General features: G+C 42.5%; 1 protein-coding gene and 1 pseudogene across 2 annotated transcripts in view; both read right to left on the minus strand.

Moving 5' to 3' along the window:
• SIAH3 (siah E3 ubiquitin protein ligase family member 3) overlaps positions 1–21,881 on the minus strand; it is a 63,451-nt gene extending 41,570 nt beyond the window's left edge. The window contains exon 1 of one of the 2 annotated variants that reach the window (XM_005287163.4): positions 21,602–21,881. In XM_005287163.4, the coding sequence (XP_005287220.1) occupies positions 21,602–21,736 (135 nt within the window). In that variant the 5' untranslated portion in view covers positions 21,737–21,881. Of the gene's footprint in view, positions 1–18,224; positions 18,291–21,601 lie in introns of those variants that run through there. The other variant, XM_042842701.2, reaches the window with a different exon arrangement.
• On the minus strand, positions 74–3,810 carry LOC135975938 (apelin receptor-like; annotated as a pseudogene).
• Positions 21,882–22,219: the final 338 nt, after the last annotated feature.

Consider the following 22,219-nt stretch of genomic DNA (forward strand, 5'->3'; position numbering starts at 1 on the left):
TGTGCATTTCACTTTTCACTGGCATCAATGGGAAATGCACCATGTTATTATGAACAGGATCAGGCCAATAATGTTTTTTTTTTAATTAAAGTGTTTTTATTAATTTTTGCTTTAGAGTACAAACATCATAATACAAAAAGATAATTATAAGTTTATAGTGTTTTTTATTTATTGGTAATATACTGCAGAGTGCTACGATTCATATGCAAAAACCATTTCATTAAACTCTAAAATCAACTCACTCAGTACTTTGCAACCAATAGGGGGACAATGCTGACAAGGTAGGGAGGGAAAGTATGATGGCAAGGAAAAAGAAGGAGGAGCGAGAGGAAGGAGTTTATGGACTAGTCAATGGGCCCTTGGTCATTCCCTAGTTGAATGTTCCTAAAAGTGGAGCCCAGATCTCTTCAAAATTATTGAACATATATGGATCCAATATGGATGAGCCTGAAACCTTTAACAGTCTCTGCTGAGCTGCACAAAGATACACACATCCTCACCATAACTGATAATAGATAGATCCTCCCCCAACTAATTGTAAGCCAACCTAGTCCAGACAAGCACTGAAATCCATGATTAAAGATGTAAGATTATCAGGACCGGCTGTAGGCACCAGCAAAGCAAGCACATGCTTGGGGCAGTACATTTCCAGGGGCGGCATTCCGGTTGTTGGCTGGGCTGGGCCGTGTGTCACGCAGCAGCAGGGCGGGCAGGGCAGCAGGCCAGCCAGCAGCCAGAGTGCAGCCAGTGAGAGCAGCGCGGGACGGGACGGGAGCGCGGCAGCAAGCGCACGATGGCCAGGTAGTGCTCGAAGCTGAGGCAGCCTAGGCAGAAGGCGGAGGCGAACATGTTGAGCAGCACCAGGTAGCTGCTGAGCTTGCACAGCACCGAGCCGAAGGGCCAGTGGAAGCGCAGCGCCGTGTTAAGTGGCCCACAGCAGCAGGGTCACCACGAAGGCCAGGTCGGCCAGCGCCAGGTTGCCGATGTAAGTGTTGGTGGAGAAGCGTTTGGCCCACGGGCCCCGCCACACAGTGAAGATCACCAGCCCGTTGTCCGACAGCCCCAGCACAAAGACCAGCATGTAGAGCACGGGCAGCAGTGAGAAGGACACCTCCCACTCTGCCGGCCACTCGCACTGCGCGCCTGGCCCGCTTTCGTTCACCTCCCCGTAGTAATAGTAGGGCCAGGGCCGGCTCTAGGCACCAGCAAAGCAAGCACGTGCTTGGGGCGGCACAATTTCAGGGGCAGCATTCCGGACCCAGGTACATCACTTCTCTCCCCCTTCCAGTGTACCTGCACCCCCTGCCTCCCAGCACCGAGCGAAGCTTGAAGAGATACAGAATGGGAACAAGGGGGACTCCTGTTTGCTTGGGTTGGGGAGCGAACGGAATCGCTCCAGACCCCACACTGGGGGAGCCAAAACAAAACACAAAACAAAAACAAAAAAAACATTTCAAAGTGCAAACATGTGTAAAGGCCAAAAAAAAAAAGGGGGGGGGGGGCGGCCGAAAATTGTTTTGGCTTGGGGCAGCAAAAAACCTAGAGCCAGCCCTGAAGATTATGTGGAGGATCATGCACCCAACAGAAAAAGACTACATATTTTTCTCCCCTGTCCATTATACATATTCATGAATGATGTTTTTCTTAATTTCAAGGCAGCTAGCCCAAGTCATATCCAATTCCTCAATTGGTACAATGGTGATCTCTGACTTTGCGCCATTATCCTACAATTTACTCCCGACACAGTTGGCAAGAAACAAAAATAGACAGAGGTTTAATACCTCACTGGTTTTAGGCCCCAATTTTGAAATGCTTATAAAGAAAGAAATTGACCTCTTCCTGGGTACCTGTGAGCCATCAACTCCCTCTGGCAAGCTTCTTTGAGAAACTTTAAAAACCTTAGGGGCAGAATTACTAGCTTTGCTGCAGCTAATAGAAAAACGGGGGGGGGGGGGGGGGGGAGAAAAAGGAGAGCATAGTGCTCTTTGAAAGGAAAGTCAGAGCTGGACCAAAAATACACTAAACATCCTTCCCCAGTATACCTAGGCACTCTGTCAAAAACAGATACAAACTCAATAAGCCATATGTAGTTCAAGCTGAGGTTGTACATTTCTGGTAAGACAAAACTTCTGCCCCTTCACACGAGATCCTGGAAATTTTCCTTGGTAAAATACCAATACTCCAACTCAGCAGCAGAACTACTATCAACCTGAATGCTTATCAAGGCCCTGAAATCCATGAAATTGGATAAGGCTCCTGGCCCAGGCAGCTTGCCTGTTTTTTATAAACATTTTTTCCAGATCCTTTTCAGGTAAACTGACTACCATGTTCAACACATCTCTGTAAGAAGGTAGTTCCCCCCCATCCCGTCCAATCTGGCCAGAGGTCTTGATTTCAGTTATTCCCAAGGTAGGGCGGGAGCTCATGTTATGCTCAGACTATAGACCAATTTCCTTCATTAATGGTGATGTGAATATATTGGCCAAAATTTTGGCAGCCAGTCTGGAGGGATTTGTGCCCAGCATCATATATTGAAATCAGGTGGGATTTATTAAAAATCGGCATGGCTTAGATCAGGGATTGGCAACCTTTGGCACGTGGCTCGCCAGGGTAAGCACCCTGGTGGGACGGGCTGGTTTGTTTACCTGCCGCGTCCGCAGGTTCAGCTGATCGCGGCTCCCACTGGCCACGGTTCGCCGCTCCAATGGGGGCTCCGGGAAGCAGCGCGGGCCGAGGGATGTGCTGGCCGTTGCTTCCTGCAGCCCCCATTGGCCTTGAACGGCGAACCGCGGCCAGTGGGAGCCGCGATCAGCCGAACCTGCGGATGCGGCAGGTAAACAAACTGGCTCAGCCTGCCAGGGTGCTTACCCTGGCGTGCCGCGTGCCAAAGGTTGCCGATCCCTGTTATATGTCAACGATAACTTTTTATTTATAACTAATCCTGAAACCACAATCCCCACCCTTCTAGCATTAATCCAGGATTTTGGCTAACTTTCGGTGCGATAGAATTAATTGGGAAAAGTCAGAACTGCTTGAGATTGCTCAGCTGCCCTCTAGCAGGGTTTTCTCCCAGTGGCCATTTCGTAAGCAATCAGAGGTACTTAAATACTTGGGGATAAAAATACCAAGGAATCTAGAAAATCTTGTAAAAATGAATTTAGAACCCAGCTACAGCTTGTGGAGGATACCAGTTGGTGGGAGGCACTGTCTCTCTGGGGAGGGGACACGGGGGAGAATTTCTGGGGGGAAATTAACGCAGTTAAGATGTATATCTTACCTAGATTTTTGTACGTTTTGAGTAAGCTACCTGTCAACATGTCTCCATCTTATTTTAAAAGATTATTAAGACCTTTTATATGGAGACCAACACAATGCCCTGGGCTATCTTAGAGGAAGTTTCAACTCCACATTGATAAGAGTGGTTTCAGGCTCACAGATCTTCAGAACTATTATGTTGCCTCTGTCATGCCTCAGGCCTCTCGTTGGTTCCAACCCATGAGTAACAACATCTGCATATAGGTGGGGATTGAAACAGAACTAATGAATCCAATCCCCTATTGGGAGTCTCATTCCTCATTGTACCTTACAGAGAAAACAGGGTACCCTCCCTAGTGGCCACCAGGAGAGCAAGTGCCATTTGGGCAAGTAGGTCACACCTGAGGCCATACAGAAGTCACTGTCTGGGCTAATTCTGACTTACAGATTGGCAACCAACCAATCATACAGTGAGAATGGATAGCGAGAGGCATTATATGCCTCTCTTACTTGGTTGACGGTGAGAAGAAAGTCCCTTTGAAGGTCAAACAACATCAGTATAACCTCCCTACCACAGTGATATAGCAATATATAAAGCAGAAACATTTTTTGACTTATCACTTTGGTCCAGGAGCCAGAGGGCTGCCTGACACCTGTGAAGTACCAGTGAATAAGGCTAAGATTTTGTCATGATTATTTTTAGTAAAAGTCAGAGACAGGTCATGGGCAATAAACAAATATTCACGGAAGCCATGACCTGTCCCTGACTTTTACTAAAAATAACTGTGACAAAATAGACAGGTGGAGGGGGTCCAGCACCCACCGATGCTGTGGCTCCAGAGTACCCCCCCCCCATTGCCCACAGCGGCTGAGAGCTGCAGGGTCCTTCCTCCACCCGCGGCAGCTGGGAGCTGCAGTGGCTGAAGTGGAAAATGTCATGGAGGTCTCTGGAAGACACGGATTCCGTGACCTCCGTGACATAATCTTAGCCTTGCTCATGGACATTAGGTGCCACCCTCGGGCAGACTGTTACAAACCAAGGCACAAACCCCCAATTGGTTATGTTTTCTATAATTAGCTTCACCAATCAAGCATCAAGTGTGAACTCCTCTAGCACTATAACAGCCTTAACATGGCATCACAGACAGTCCCCTTGGGCACTCCTGTCCATCTTGCCACCCAGGCAAGTCTGCCTTTGTGATGGATGGTCCCTTACACCACAAGTTACAAGAACATTCAGGTTATTCCCCCAGAGGACCAGTCACTTACTCCAGGCCAATTGCACCTCAGATCACACACCAGAGACAACACTTCTAGTCAGTCCAATAATAAACTAACTAAAGATTTATTAACCAACAAAAGGAAACAAGAGTTATTTACAAGGTTAAAGCAGGTAAACATACACAGACACACGAATGACAGTCTTAGGTTCCAAAAAGAAGTTGCTGTAATAGGCAAGCTCCATATGTCCTTTAGGCCTATCCCAATCCAAGCAGCTTGGGGATCCCTTGTTTACGCTTAGAAATATTCTCCTCCCCAAACTCCAAGCAGCATAGTAATAACTATTTCTTCTTGACAGGGATTTTTATTCCCTTTCCCAAGAGCTCAAGCTCATGGGAAGAGCTTTTGTGCATGTCCCCTCTTCATGGGGAAACAATGAACAAAGTCTTATATCCTCTGATGTTCCACAATGGCTTGTCTGGTGTCTATAGCCTTTCTTTTGTTGGAGAGGAGATAACACCTCTTGTGGTGAAGTGGTATTTCACAGCTGGTAATGCTTCTCTCCTGGCTGTGGGAGTTTACAGTTTCAGAGCAAACACTTTTATAGTTACAGCGCAAACACTTAACTATTACCTTAGAACATGGGATACAGACGTTATAAGTAAGATTAATACATCCAGGATCCTACAAGCATGTCATAAAGAGTAAACACATTCATATATCTCTAATACCTATTTTAACAATGCTAATACCCAGGTGAGCCAGACTAGTTTCCAGCTATGCCTTAGATGGCATTCAGGGAGGCTTGGGGCCTTGGCATGAGCTGGCACACAGGTCCGCCAGCATCACAACAGGGTGTAATAAAGATTCTCCACAACTCTTCGACCCATGCCATCCATATATGATGAAAAAGAACCCTTTGCATCTCAAAGTTATTACTAAATACTGGGATAAAGAGCTGGCGCATCCCTCACAGACTTCACCGTGGTCATTTGTGTTATACAATGCAAAACATGCTTCCATAGGGTTAGGCCCATAATGTCTGACTTTTTTCTTGATGTTTGGAGGAAAGACTGACCTAGCAGTGCTGCGGCCTCCAGATGCAGTGGAATAGTTCCAAAGTACAGGGAAGCCTTTGATGACTCTATGCAAGGGGTACACAACCCTGATTGCTATGTAGGAACTCCCTGCCTGCTGTCATCAGGCAGTATGAGATATGACTGGAGGAGAGACAGGGCAAGAACAAGAGATCTGCTGTTAAATGAATCCGCCAGCCATTGCTCTCAGTGGAGCAGGAGCTCCTCTTCTGTGGCTCAGCAACCAGGAGAGATTTCCTTCTGTCTCACCCCTATGGAATGCTCCAACCCACAGCCCAGTGGTTCAGGCCACTGCCTGCAGAAGGATTTATCCCATTATGCACACACATTTCTTTCTCTTAGCAATTTTGAGTTTAAAAAAATATGTCTCACTTTTCTGGGGTGTATTAACAGGAATGTCGTATAGGATATGGGAGTTAACTGTTCTGCTCTACTTGGCTCTGGTGCCGCCTCAGCTGGGTATTGTGTCCATTGTTGGGTACTGCATTTTAAGAAAGATGTGGACAAATTGGAGAGAGTCCGGAGGAGAGAAAAAAAAAAAGAGGTCTAGAAAATGTGACCAATGAGGAAAGGTTGAAATATTTGGTCATGTTTAGTCTAGAGAAGATAAGGCTGAGGAGACAACATGATAACCGTCTTCAGATATCTAGGAGGTTGTTATAAAGAGGATGGTGATCGATTGTTCTCTATGTCCACTGAGGATGGGGGTGACCCTAAGAGCCCCTTAATGCCCACTGACAAAGGGTTCATTGCCATGTAACAACTACCCATATTAAGCTTGACAAACTCACGACAGTATTTATCTGCAAAGAGCGTTGTGTGAAGAGTCAAATGAAAGCTGGTGACACAGCAGTCACTAATATCCCTGTGTGATGTATGTACAGATGGTGTGTAAAGAATTATGCATGTGTGCTGGAAATATGTTCCTAAAATACATCTTGGTGGCAGAGTTGTTAAACAAGTTTGTCCTAAACAAAGGAATATGGATTTACTTGTCAGCCTTGGAATCTATTGTGAATCAAGTATTCTGAAACCAGCACAAAGGACACTTCATTTGCATTTTAAGTCAACAGAAGAGCAGGTTATCAGGAGCATGAGGAAATAACATGGTGTAAGTTTCCCAAAGCACCAACAGCAGGGGCGAAAAACTTTATCTGAGGATACACTTCAAAAGTACACATTTCAAAGGTTGACTGGACTATAAATAGAAGGGGAGCAAACCCCTTAGTTATCCATTACTTAGGGAACAAAGAGGAAGCAGTCTTTGTATGAACTGTGGATCTCCTGCCACGTGTGTGGGTGATGCTGGAAGGTTGCTTTAGGTAAGAAACATATCTGAGACAGGGAATGCAATCCACTAAATTTTAGTCACTGGAAAGGATGATCATACCTTTGTTACCATTTTCTGTCTCTATTATCTCCGCTTAGTATCACTTAAATCTCTGTTCTTTGTTAATAAACTTGCTGTTTTATTATAGATCCATCTCAGTGCTGCTATATTAAAGTGAAGCGTGCATCCTCTACTGAACCAGCAGACGGGTGTGTACTCTGTCTCTTTGGAGACAGCGCACCTGGTAATTTCTGTGAGTGTCCAGTGATAGGGGCTGGATGCTGCAGAGCAACTGGGGGCAACCAGAGTTCCCTGCCAGGAAAGGAAAGGACTGGCAGAGTCCTGATGAGTTTGCTGGGCTAGCTAACAAGCCAGAGTATCAAGGAACTGACGTGCAGTTTAGCAACAGCAAATCTCACTTTCACTGAGGCAGAGGGGTAACAATGTGGCTTACAGTTCTGGACACCCCAAGATAGCATCACAGTAGGACAGGAGGTAATTGGCTTAGACTGTAGCAAGGGAGCTTTAGGTTAAATATTAGGGAAAGCTTCCTAACGACAAGGGTAGTTAAATCCTGGAATAGGTTACCTAGGGGGGTTGTGGAATCCCCGTCACTGGAGGTTTTAAGAACAGATTGAACAAACATCTGTCAGGGAAGACCTAGGTTTACTTAATCCTGCCTCAGGGTGGAGGGAAGAACTAGATGACCTCCAGAGGTCCCTTCCAGCCCTACATTTCTAGGATTCTCACAAGACAGTGGAAAGGCTCAATTTCCACTTGAATTTCTGTTCCCAGTAATGTTTTTGTTTTACAGCAAAGCAAGGCAGTGGTTTGGTTGGAATTTGCTGCATGATCTGTACCTCTCTCACTAATGGAGATGTATGTCTCTTCGGGTAATTGAGACCTTTATCTTTTTTCAAAATCTCCCCCCTTTTATTTTATTTTTTTTTAAAGCCACAATGAGAAAACAGTTGATTGTGGTGATATAACATGAATACAAATTTCATACACAATTTCAAACACCATGTAAGATGTTGGCAGACAAAACTGAAAAAACAAGACACATTGACAGGATAAAGTAAGAGCGCTCCTTGAACCACGTTGCACCTGTATAGAGACCATTCCCTGACATAAACACTAAGAATGGTCATACCGGATCATACCAATGGTTCATCCAGCCCAGTATCCTGTCTTCTGACAGTGGCCAATGCCAAGTGCTTCAGAAGGAATGATCAGAACAGGAAATCGTCGAGTAATCCATCCTCTGTTGTCCCCTCCCAGCTTCTGGCAGTCTGAGGCTGGGGACGTCCAGAGCATGGAGTTGCACCCCTAACCATCTTGGCTAATAGCCATTGATGGACCTATCTTCCTCCATGAATTTATCTCATTCTTATTTGAATCCCGTCATAGTTTTGGCCTTCACAGCATCCCCTGGCAATGAGTTCCCCAGCCTGACTGTGTGAAAGTTGTGTTTCAAACCTGCTGCCTATTCATTTCATTGTGTGACGCCTGGTTCTTCTGACATGCCCTTCTGTTCCTGTTCTACCCTAACCCGCAAGGGTTTTGAGTTATCCCCTGGTGTCATCTGACAATCAAGACCCCCATAAGGGCATTGAATTGATAGGTTTTGAGTTTACAGTTTACATTAGGATATTGGGTGGGTGTAAGTGAGATTTGTGTGTCCCTGCCTTAAAGGTAAGAGGCTAAATTGCGTGTGTTGAGAATAACTCACTTTATTCAGAATTCTGCCTGCAACTAGACCACCTCAGGCTGTGAACTTGTCATGTCCCAAACTCAGCAGGGCCTGGTCAATATGTGGATGAGAGACCTCCAAGGAAAACTAAGGTTGGTACAGCAGAGTTCTGAATCAGTAGGCTCCACTCTGCCCAATTAAGTTAGTACAATGCTGACAAATGCCCCAGCATGCTTTGCTGTGGTGAGTCTTTCTTATAGATGAGACATGACTAATCATTAAAGGGTTTGTCTTCACTTGGAAAATACATTGAGATTACAGAATCGCAGCCGTGTTAGTCTGTATCCGCAAAAAGAACAGGTGCCACAAGTACTCCTGTTACATTGAGGTTAGCAACTTTCATGACCCCTCAACCTTTTTTCTAGTGAAGACCCAAATTAGCACCTTCTACCTCAATGTAGCATATTGAGCTCTACCCCAGGTGGAAGTCTACATCGAGGTAGAAGGTGTTAAATTGTGTCTTTACCAGGGAAAAAGTAAAGGTGCAATTCAAGGTGAGCTACACTGAGTGTGAATACTCCCAAAGAGACAAGGGCACTTTTCACAAGAGGAAGGTTGTTAGTACCCTTATCCTGGCCAGCCAGGATATCCCAGCTAACTTCTTCTACCTCAGATCATAATTTTCTGTTACCTAAACAACCTCCCAACCCCATATAGTTTCAGGTGGGGAAAACTTTCTTCACTTTCTCTCCTAAAAACGAATAGATAAACTGTGCTGTGTAATGCTGGTGCAGAATGATTGCTTCATTCTTTTCCATTGGTGGCTGCGTATTAATGGTGGAGGAGTGATCCCTACACACATTATTTAACACTTTTTAAATGTTTTATATTTTCAAAGTACAGGTTAATCATCATGAAGTAATTAGGGCCACAAATATGAAATATGGGTACCTACAATTAACTTCCAAATTCCATCTCCTAAGTACATGTAGCCAGATTGTGAGCTTAGCTGAGCTGAGCACCCACAAATCTCACTGAAGCCAATGGGATCAGCACGTTTCTCAGCACTTCTGAAAAATCATATGGACCTTAGCTACAGGTCCTTCATACAGATTTAGGAGCTTAACTTTAGGCACCCACATCTGAAAATTTTGGCTCAAGTCTCAAAACACCCATGTGAGGTCAGAAAATATTATTAACCCAATTTTACAGAGAGCAAGCAAGACACAGAGAGGTTAAGGAACTTCCCCAAGACCAGGCAGTGAGGTACTAGCAAAACTGGGATTAGCATTAGGATCACCTGGCTCCCAGCATCAGACTCAATCCACTATATCATGTTGCTTCTTCTATTTTCTGCTTTCAGTTATATGCAAGCACCAAAGTGCTCAGAAATTATATAGTGATGCATGAATTATAAACAAGTACACCAGTTAGGCTTTAGGTGAGCTGTAGCTGAGAGCAGAATTTGGGCCAAGTATATGAAGTGCATTGGCTTCCTTCTGAATGAAAAGAACTACATGCATTGTTATTTCATCTGCAACTTTCATGTAAGTTGTAAAAGGCAAGAACAAAAAGGGTTGTTTTTATAAAGAGCTGAGAGGCTGGTTTCAGCATTAATTATTTTTCTCTGCTAGTGAGTCAAGAAAAGGTCTTTCCTTCCCTACTCAACATCTGCTTCTTTAGTCTGAGTTCTTTTGCTAAAGGAGGTCGGTTGGCTTCTGGCAAATCAAAGTGACTTTAGCTTAAACAATAATCAGGCATAGTGCCTTGACACCGCCAAGGGTAACATACGGTTGCTGCTGGATTTATCTGTGAATCAAGGAAGATTCTTTCTCATCATTGACTCACTATTAAAAATACATTAAAGGATGGAAAAATTATTGAGAGATACCTTGCAAGTTAAGCTAATGTTTCCAGTTTAACTGAAATGTTAAATTATCCACAGTTGCCCTGCCAGGCCGCTGGAGAGATTCAGCTAGTTTCAGATCTGTTTTCCGATAGTGTCTTCATCTTGTACCAACAGCCTGAAAGAAAAATTCAGGCTTGGTAATCAGGACTTTCTGTTATTTACAAGCCTGTGGCTGTGTTTATACAACCTCTCATAACCTTAGCTTTGAGTCTCCTTCTGAAATATTTTCTGTTACACTAAGAAATCCAGTAAAAGTTTCATGTATTTTAAAGCTATATTATTTTCTGGCTGATTTACACTCTTCTGAGATTCCAAGCAAAAGTTACAATTGGAAGGAAGATTCCAGTAAGGCTGCAAGGGGGAATTGGGTGAAATGATTTAGAACTACCACAAGTGCTTATATCTGTTTTCACAAGATACTTTAAATCTTGAGCTGGGTGAAGACTATAAAAAAAACTGCCTGCAAGTAGTCATTCCAGTTTAAAATGAATTTGATTCAGCCACCTGGCTGCCTTATTTGTGTTCACAGTCTACAAACATTGAAAAGTGTGTGTGGAGAGTTCACTGTCAAGCATTCATGCACAAGTGGTGTATTTTACAGGGGATGGGACCCTGACAGCAGTTCCTCAAACCCCTCACTAGAGCCCTGGCACAGAGGAAATTAAAGTCAAACATGGATCTGACCCCCCCTCCTCCATTTGCAAGTAGGACCGTAACCCACCAACTATACACAATTACTTTGTGGGAATGAGAGGAGAGAAAATTAAATTTAAACTCTACATCCCAGCCAATAAGTATTATAATCAGAGTAATTATTTTTAGAAATGACACCTCAGACAAGTCTGTGTGGTCCAGAGATGGAAAGGTATTTTCTAAAATTCCCTTAATGTGATTGCTAGAGAACTGCTTGTGAGCAAGTCATAGAGTTAAAAAAATAATTATAACATTAATTTAAGCAAGGAAATCTTGATCCAGTTGCAGACATTCCACAAGGAGAAAGAGGCTAAATTCATTGAGCAAATTATTCTCTCAGCTCTACTTAAAACATGGCTTGCTGTAGGCAACTGGATATGGAGAATGCTGTCTTCTCCATTTAGTAATGTATTTCACATTGCCTGTACGTATCAATGAGTGACTGACATATCCCTAAGCATATTTTGAAGTAATTCTTCTCATCTCTGGTCTCCCCTATACCCACAACATCCCCCTTTACCATACCTATTAAAAATAGTTGCTAAAATGATATTCCTAGCCTGTTGATCTGCCCACATCACCCTGATTGCCTTCAAATTACTCCACTGGCTCCCCTTCTTCACTGCAGGTTTAAATTTCCTGTACTTGGACTCCAGGCCCTGCACAGCTCTGCCCCTGCCTGCTTATCCATCCTAGCCACCCACTGTGTCCGTCTCCTAATCCAACAGTGACAGCTTCAATGCCCTGTTTATCAGCTTCAACTCCCCTCCCTACATATTTCCTGAGCTAGTCTGAAAAGCCATTCTCCACTTCTCCTGTAGAGCTCCATCTTCCATGACTCCTACAAGAAAGGAGTCCAGGACATGTATTTATTTGTGTATAGACCCTTTTTTTATTAAATGTCTGTTTCACATTGCTAAGTATCTGCCACATCTTCGCTGAGTATCCACACAATCTTAGTGATGCAATCCATGCCTTTCTCCTCTGCCCTCACCCTATTGTTTTGTGGCACCCCTCTTTTTGACGTTATCTGAAATTAGATTCTATTCCCTTTGGGACAGGAAGCACATTGCCTTATCTGTACCTTGAGGCAACCTGCACACTCTTGTAAATAATATTGCATATGATGTTTGGATGCTGTGCTCATATCCATATCACCTGTGTTTATCTTAAAGAGGAATGGCAATCTTGGCTGGATTTTCTTTTGGACAAACCAAAAGAACCATTTTTTGTTAGCTGTGGTCTCAGACCTGGAAGTGGCCTGGCTGGATTTACTACTTGTTAGATGATAGCTACCTATAATCAGAGACATCTTCTCTCGAGCTCTTAGTACCTCTCAGAAGAAGAAATTTACATGCAGTCCACAAGCTAAACCTGGCTCACATAGCTCTAAAATGTAGTTTACAATTGTCCTTATCATTATCAGAGGGATGGAGCTAGTAGAGACTACAGGTCCCAATATGCAACCCTGCATCTTGATTGGAGCAGATGATGCATTGCAGCACTGGGATCAGTAATTTTTCTAGCATGTATCTCCCTATTAAAAGGAGAAGAAGGCTGAATTCTATTCTGTTTTATACATATTAAGTGTGGCTCTCAGGCTCCTGGCAAGTTCCTACCACAGACTCCAGCTGAATGAAATTTGGATACCTCTAACATGAAGACAGATGACTAAGGCCCCAACCCTACAAAAAATCTACACACGCACTAAATTCTAAGCATGTGAATAATCCCTTTTAAGTTCATGGTACTATTCCTGTGCTTCAAGTCCAGTACAAATATGTTTGCAGGATGTGGGTCTGCAATGCTAAATATTCTGACACTGTCAATAGCATCATCCTGCAGTTACTGTCTCAAACTCTCATTTTAGCAAAGCCTGAAGGTGACTGTAACCTTCTGCCTACCCCAGCCAGGACACAGAACCCCCTTTGTGTTTATTTACTAGGTTTTCACACTTATTACATTGCTTATTTTCCACATGGCAGTCTCTAACATTGTAAGTATGTTTTCATTTTCTGATGGGGTGATGCTCTTCTCTGCTCTGTTGAAGCCCACCTCATTGTTTATCTGTAGCCTTTATTTGTTTTCTACACAATAAGAGGTTACTGATTTGATCTGATTTTTTTCGATCTCGTTTGTGCTCCATTTTTCTGTGCTTCTCTGGAGCTCAATTTCACCATCAGTAAAATAAGGATAACAACACATTCCTTCTGCACAGGGATGATGTGAGGATAAATCTATTAATGTTTTCCAGACACTCAGAAATGCCTCTAAATAAGTTAACTGCTTTTTGATTCAGGTGGTACACTGAGTATATGTGAGGCAGCTCATTTGAAATGCCAGGATATTTCCCTCTCCCCTCCTCTTAAAATAGAACACTTGGGTAGAATGTGTTTCATACATCAAGCAGAAATCTTGTATGTGGTGTCGGACTCTCGGGCCATCAAGCCTTTGCGGTTGCGTAGGAACGGGTCAAACGGCGAACGATCGCTATGGCTGACTGTCTGGCTACGCGTTGAAGACGACGACGACGCTCACACTGAGGTTACTAGAAAACCTCCATGAACCATTGAAATTTTACCCCTGGTGCAGCTATACTCATTCCTGCCACTGAGCCCATATATCTCTAGAAACTAATTCCAATGAACAGAGATATTGACAAACCTCTGAAGGTACATGATGCATTCAGATTCAGCCCCATGTTTCCATTCACATCAATGAGAGGAAAGGGGCTAAATGTGTCTGCTTTTACAGTTCCTGAATATCTTCTGACTGGTGATTGTTTTGCTGGTGTAGTCTATCAATGGCTGAATTGATTGCATGGAACAATTAGTTGACCAAATGATTGTAATTTTGTTTCAGTTAGTTAAATTGCAAATAAGGAACCCACTCCTGCTCTGAAGTCTGTGGAGTTTTACTTCAGTGGGGACAGGAGCAGGCCAAAATCAAGTTACTAAAAAGCAAGCAGGAAAATCTTTTGCTTCGGGTTTTCTAACAGCAGGCAAGTAGCAGTGTGAGGAACAACAGAAAGGAGAGGAAGGTACTTTACAGAAAGAAACAGGCTATGAAAAGAAATAAAAATGAAGCAATCCGATAAGGTGTTTAATGCCTTGACAGTCAGGCTTTCAGTTTCCAAATAAAACACCTATCAGGACAAAAAGGCATGCTAGGAAATTGCTCACATTTACAGCTGTGTCCAGACAAAAACTTCAGCTCCGAACACACTCAAACTGGCAAAGTTTGGATCTGGATCCTGATCAATTGAATTTGGCAGCTCATCTCTACTTGCATTACAGCATCTGTTATAAAAATTGAGCATAATGGGAGCAAAATATTTCCTAGATCCCTTTTGATTTTCTAAAGAAAGCTTCATCCTATCAAACTGAAACTGCATTCCTTCCCATCCCTTCCCACCGCCCAGGAACAGGCCTGGGGGCAACATCTCTCAAGGCAAATGAAAGGACCTTTTATTTTCTTTTGTGTGTGTAAATGTTGTGCACGTGAGAGGTGCCAGATTGACAGCTCTGGAATCCTATGTGTAAACTGAGTCCCCAGGTTATTGATCCCTCTCATATGACAGGAGTATTAACCTTTGTCACCCTGACCCAGGTCAGATGAGTAGAACCAGGAAATAAAGTCCAGTCTCTTATCAGTATGCCTGTGTGTCATACATTTATTACAGCTTCTGTTTATTCCCAGAACAGGTTCAGAATAGGCAGTGTCAGTGTAAAGCTTCCCCACCCTGTACTGGGAACATGTCTTAACCCTGACTTGTAAGGAGGGTGAGAAGGTAATTCAGTCTCCATGAACATTACAGTGTTGCCAACTTGGACAATTTTATTGCAAGTCTAGCAATTTTGAAGGTGTGCTATGAGCCCCCACCCTACATGCTGGAACCTGAGCACCTCAGCTTTCATTTAAGGAAGAAAAGTACGTTTTTAGCCCTCGTGGGTGCAGAGAAAAGCTTGAAAACATAGACCCTAAAGTAGGGATAGCTCAGTGGTTTGAGCATTGGCCTACTAAACCCAGGGTTGTGAGTTCAGTCCTTGAGGGCGCCACTTAGGGATCTGGGGCAAAATCAGTACTTGGTCCTGCTAGTGAAGGTAGGGGGCTGGACTTGATGACCTTTCAGGGTCCCTTCCGGTTCTATGAGATAGGTAAGTCTCCGACACCAAAAGACAAATAAAAAGAGCCCAACATTTATTCTTATTTAAATCTCATGATTTTTGAGCCAAACTCATGATTTGGGAGTGCCTAAACCCATGATTTTTGAACGCATGGGGCTGGCAATACTGCATTTAATCTGTGGCTTCTCTGCTGAGTAACCTACAAAGCGTGCCAATTAGTGCCAGCTGTGATTATTTTTTGTGTGACACATGTCCACTGGGAACCGGATCGAGACCTATCAACTCATTTCACATTGTCAGGCCTTTTATTCACACATCTCTTTCGTTTGCACCCACTGTGTTAGCAATAGTCACCCTATGGGGCTACATTTCTCCTGAGATGTATTGGACCATTATGTGCAATAGAATTTAAGAACTACATTGAAAAATAATGGGTATAGTGTGTTGTGGGTGGGGCTGATGGATCAGCATGTGGGACCCTATTAGATAGCTAGTTATAAACACCTGCTGTCAAATCCCCTGCTGAGCAGATGGGTATTTCTCTAATATTATAATAACTGCACTGTCTTCTGTTGAAAATGTCTGACTTGAAACTTCTTGTGAGGAACTTTTTCTTTTTAATAAAAAACTTCTTTAAAATCACATTCCTCTCAACACCAAACATAATATTTACCTATCCTCCCCCTGCCCCCAGTGCTGTATCATGACAGACAACAGCAATAGTTAATCTCCAACAAGAGGGGTGTCAGTTTAAGACGATTAAGTCAGAAACTATTTTTCCCTCCATTTCTTTTGCTTTATTTTCTCTTAGGAGAGATCACAATTGCTGTTCTATGTGATTACATTTAAACTCTGAGTGGTCCTAATTTTACACTGTAATGTCTGTGTTAGACATTGAAAATGAAGCCCTTGTTGCCCCGTGCTAAGCCTCTGTGGGGTGTGTGTGTCTATAAACTCAGGGTTAATGGGTTACAATAGAGAAGAACTCCAGGGATTAGATAGATAGAGGCATTAATAGACGGTCTCCCCCAAGGGAGAGTCAGTGAAGCATGATCCCACATGCCTTTGATGCAGGAAAAGGGTTGTGCCTGAATCACGATGGTTGCGTTTGCACAGAGATGTAGCAAACTGCAGAGGTTTCTTCACTATTTGTCGTTAAGCTGATTTCCAGGTTTACATTTTGAAGCCTGTTCAGCTGAGGCAGTGGTTAAGGGATGCAGCAAGTCAGTGGTTGGCGCCTTCTCTAGGGACACTATGCTCACATCAAAGGCTTTAGCTAAAGCTTTTACCTCTTCTTCAAATTACACTGTGTCAAATACTAATTGAGAAATAACCTAAAGCTAATAAGGACTCATTTGCACTATCAAACTAACCATGTTTATAATGTAGTATGTGTGTACACATTGTATTCTGAACGCCCTCTAGTGGTTATTGTTACTATAGTACTACTTAATATGGGAAATTGCCTGATGAACTAAACTAGTCAGAATCCTGAACCAGAAAGGAGGGGCTTCTGGGTGGGGAGAGTGGGACAGTATAGCAGAGTGGGTTATTAGCAGCACATTTCAAGCTGTCTCTCTCTTTCCTTACACTAAATAAATAATTAAATCCCATGTGTGTACAATATACCACGGCACTTAATCCTGGTTCAAAGTCTGTTGGGGATAAAGTGGATTACAACGCAGTCTGGCTGACCAGTGTGCATGGAGACAAAGTATTATAACAGGATTAAAAACCCTTCTCTCCTTCAGTTAAAGCAGATTTGTTTGGGTTTTTTTAAGATCTGGTTATAACAGTTTGGCCCTGTGAGCCATGCAATACTCTGAGTGGCTATAAGATTAAACTGTGCTTAGGCACCTCTTTAAATATGGTTCCTTATGATATGTCATGAGAGCCTAAAGATCCCATAGAAAGGAGAAAAGATGGTCTTAAAAGAACACCACATTTATTTACAGCAAGAATATGAAATAAACAAAGGAAGGAGGTGTTAATCACAACAAGTTAGAGTTACATAAAGTCACCAGGGCATAAACTGTAAGTTTTGGGGGCTTTTTTATTATGTGTGTGTACAGTGTCTAGCACAATACAGCCTTTATCTTGATTAGGGACTGTAGGCACAACCATAGTAAAAATATTATTGTTGCTGTTATTGTTGTTATTATCATCATTAGTAATAATAATAATTAATAATTAAGGAGGAAATACTCCATTGTAAGGCTGAACTGCTGCAGCAAAAGGAAAGAAGCAGAGACTTTTGAGTTCACTGGTCTTCTGCCGTCCCTGTAATTTCCTGCATTCCTATGTTCTGTTTGGGAACTGAAATATAAGACATGAAAGGGCTGATGGAAGGAAGGTGTAAGAGGGGCTGAGGAACCTGTACAGTGGAGTTATCATTAATGGAAAAAAGAAAAGAAAAGAAACACATTGACCCTTCTTTGCACATGAACCAGAATACATTCCTGTTCTTTCCACGCGGAGAAAGTACTTAAAACTTTCACAGTAAGCTAAATGGCCTTTATCCAGGCGCAATGACCATTGCTTCTTTAAGCAACCCCCATTAATTATCATGGTCTTAAAGAGTGTAATCATTTAGCTAGTGGCTAGCTACATAATAATGCTTTTGCCTTTTATTTCAAAAGGAGGCATCACATTGTCTGTATGCTTGAAGGAATCCCAGGTTGCTAAGTAATGGATAGAATATGATTGAGAATGAAGGTGACCTATAGAAGCATGGTAAATACATGATTTTCTCTGCTCAGCAAGTGAATTTTGATTACAGCTCAGCACATGCCTCTAGTTTTAAGGTGCTTGTGGCATTCTTGTGAAAGCTCATGAAAGGAGAAAGTACAAAAAGCTGCAAGAAAGAGAAACAGTCTTCAAAAAACCTATTTATACCCACATCAAATAAAGAAAATTGAGGGCGATGGTTGTAATCTTGTCTGTCCTTGTTTACAGCTGTCTGTGTTAGTCTGTCATACGAAGAGAAAATAACAGCGGATCAATACAGCTATCTGCATTGATATTTTAGCATTTTTTAAAAAATACACTAAATGGAGCATAAGCCTCCCTAGTTAGGTCTTTTCTGCCTGAGGAAGAATATATGTTTGTAAGTGTGTATTTTACTGCCAACATAGAGCGCTAAAGGAATTGGTAAAGTAGCACATTCTTTGCAGTCATAGGGCTGAATTCTGATCTCAGACACAGTACACTGGAATGAATCTGAAAATTCACTGAAATTCCTCTGGATTTACCACCGTGTTAGGAAGACTGGAACTTCACATAATCTCTCTCTGCAGAATATTAGCATTTCCTGGCATTGCATTGGTCAGTAAACATCTTGGTAAATACAGGGTCACTGAATCATGTAAAATGTACATGATGTGTAACCACAGAGCCTCAGATTGGGCTTGATCCTACATGCACTGAAAGCTCCCATTGACTTTAATGGAGCAGGACCAGGGCCCTGGTGCAAACTGACTTCAGTGGAGCTATGCCAGTGTATACCAATGGAGGATCTGCCCATATGGGATGTGTCAAGATAATTGATCATATAAAGAAATGTGATAAGCCTTTCATTTATTATTCGTATTACAGTAGCAATCACATCAGTGCTCCATTGTGCTAGGTGCTGCACAGATCTGGTCGCTACTGTAAGAGCGATCCCTGCCCAAAGAGATGACAATTTTAGTGTGAGCACAAATGTTCATCATTTTGAGTGAGGAAAGTGCCTGTGCTCATGGCCCTTGTTCTCCGTCAGATTTGTACTCTCATTGTTACATCTTGTTTTATATTTTAGGATTGTCCAAAAAAAAAAATTATGGTTAAAATGACCAAATCATGGATCGTCAAATTTGGGACATCAAAGTTTGTCATAATACTGTAAGGCACCTAAGGAGTATATTTGGCTTTTTATTTTAAAGTAATACACCACTTGTATTTTAATATATTGGGACACTTTATTTCTAAAGTTCATAATTTATGTAATTTATTATATATTTGTACAGTGCCTAGCACTATGAGGCCCAATCTGCTTGTAGTCTTTAGATGCTAGCCCTATGACAGTTAAATAACAGTTATCATTATTCTTATAACCAAATATGGAAATCTTTGAAAATATTTCACCAGTATCGTGTTCTGTGTCAAGTTTCAAGTAATAGTTAGAGCACTTATACATTAATAAGTTTGCAGCACACTTCACTGTACAAGTCATTGTTTTTTTTTTCATATTGAAATGGTTTCTTGACCACACTCATATCCCCCTAGTGTTATAATGTATGCAGTGAAACAGGCTCAGTGGGCCTGATCCTGCAAACCCACCATATGAGCCACTCCCATTGAAGGAAAGGGGAGTTTTTGTTATGGGTTCAATCCTTCCATTTCACCAAATCTGAAACTCCCGTTTGCTTCAGTGGGACTTCTGCATGTAATGCCTGATGCAAAGCCCAGTGAAGTCAATGGAAAGACTCTTGACAGCAGTGGGCTCTGGATCAGGCCCCTGAAGGGCTCAGCCGCTATGAACTCAGATAGTGAGACACTATTTATTTCTGGGGGTAAAGAAGAGAAACACCAAATTGTTTCAAAGCATTGGAATGTACAGACTGCAGCTCCAACCTGAGAGAAATTGTTCTGATTAACTGCAAGCCCAATCTGCTGAGGTGCTGAGCACCCTAAACTTCCACTGCCATCAATGGGCACTCTACATCCTGCTGGATTGGCACCTGTCTAGGCTCCGCTGTACCTCAACTGGCAATAACCTAGGACACTCATTTCCTGCTTCTTGTTGTTGTTGTTTAAGCACAATGATTTGATGGCTTCCTGCTACTGTGATACATCAAAGGGGTTAGGGTAGAATTATCCATTTTGTTAAAATATCTTCCATCCACTTACAGAGTCTGAATATTTCTTTCTACATAGTTCCTACCTATTCTGAACAGTCACACCATACCTTAAGACAATCGGATTTTTAAATAAGTTCTATTGGTGGGGGAGGGGGAGAATCACTTTGCAAGAGATGAGATGAGAAGTGAGCTAGTCGCTAAACGTTCCCTTTGCAGACCTGAAATGCCTGTCCTACCTCATCCATAATGCTGGGGGCTCTCAACGTGCTCTGGGCATGCTTAGAAATGTGCTTCTAGAAATGACCTCTTCTCATCAGTGTGACTCTCCAAGATAGTGTTGTCCGACACTGTAAATAGCATTCCTAGCAGCCTGCATTTTGTGAGTGCTACTTTCTGGAATAATGAAAAACAAGATTGTGGTGGCAATAACCAGTGGTATTTTAAAGGCATTTAGGTGCCTACCTCCCTTTGACCCTGAGTTCGGAGGCAAGACCCATTCTCTCAAAGGATCCCCTAATGCCCTATGCTGGGAAGAGGTTCCCTTTGAGTTCCTGACAAGGACTTTGGAACAGCCAAAGAAGAGTCTGCCTAAAGAATCCATCTGTGGTTTTAGATAGCAGGACAGGACATTCTGTTCAAGAGAGGTCAGTGAGGACCTCCAGCAAGCCAAGATGGGCACTGATAAAACTGCTAATTTGTTACCATAATAAACCAATTAAAGACTCCCAATAGTCTGTTTGCCTCAGTAGTTGCTTGGCTTCTCTCTAGATGAGATCACAATCATTGGGTTTTGGCATAGGCTCAGCTACTGCCACGTTGTCAATGGAAATCTAGAAACTTACTAAGAGAATAGAGCAAGAGGGTTATTTTTATGGTGACTATAAATGATTTTGCTTTATTAAGGCTAATTTAAACTCATGACTAAAATATGTTCACCTTGCAAATGACTAGGGGCACTTTATATGCCAGATGAAATTGTTCAAATTCCCTATAGAAGAAATAGACAAACACTCAAAGAAAACCTCTCTCTCTCCCTCTTCAGCTTGCTAGTCAGCAGCACGTTGGTATCAGACAGTTCGGAAGGATTTCCAGGATCTGTGTTTGCAATGTTTCACAAAACGAAACAGATTTTCATTAAACTAACTTTTCCAATAATTTTTTCCAAACATTTGCCTCTTGAATATTTGATACACAGATGGGGGGGAAGTGGGGGGAGCTACTAGAGGGAGAAGCAACAACTTCACAGTATTCCTGTAGCCACTGATTGCTTGCCTTTAGCTCTAAAGTAAAACAAACAGAAAGACCATATGAAACAGTCTCTTTGCTAGTAATGTGTTCACAACAATCTGTCCTATTGTGCTAGAACATCATTTCACTCCCTATGGAGAAACAAATGAGTAGCATAAAACACTGGAATAGAAACATATTTTTAACTCACCTTTAGGCTGTGTGTTGGGTTTACAACACAGACAAGTTGCCCAGCAGCTGAAAAAACCCTCTTAGCCTTGTAGTGTTGAAACCTAAGGTGAATAAGATCTAATACAGCCCCAAAGCACTGGGTGAAGAAAAGCATCACAACTTTTGTTGTTGTTGTTTGGTGAGGAAAGCAACGAAGGAGACTATCAGTCCTTGAGACTGGGGAAGGAGTGCAGCCTGTGAGAACTACACTCCTGCACAGCTTAGCATGCCTTCATATTCATCATCAAAATAAGATGGTTAGAATCTTGCAGCAGTGGGTCAGCCAATCAAAAGGACCGGAATGTTATCCTTGAGGTCCAGAGACAGCCAATAACAAATGCTCCCCCCCCCCTACAAAAACTCCCTGATGAATTGAGCCTGGTGGAGAATGCATTATTGAACATTACCATACATCAGCACATTGCATTTATCTTGTGATTACAGCCAGCCATACATAATGCTGTGGAGATATGCAGACAAAATTGATTGTTTAATGTCTCCATTTATTAATTGACTTAATTTAACACAAGAGCTCTCTAATACCAAGGCTAAATGTAAAACCACCAGTAAAACTGTGAGAAAGTAGCCAAATGGATTA

This window comes from Chrysemys picta, chromosome 1, assembly GCF_011386835.1.
Source record: "Chrysemys picta bellii isolate R12L10 chromosome 1, ASM1138683v2, whole genome shotgun sequence".
NCBI classification, from domain to species: Eukaryota; Metazoa; Chordata; order Testudines; family Emydidae; genus Chrysemys; species Chrysemys picta.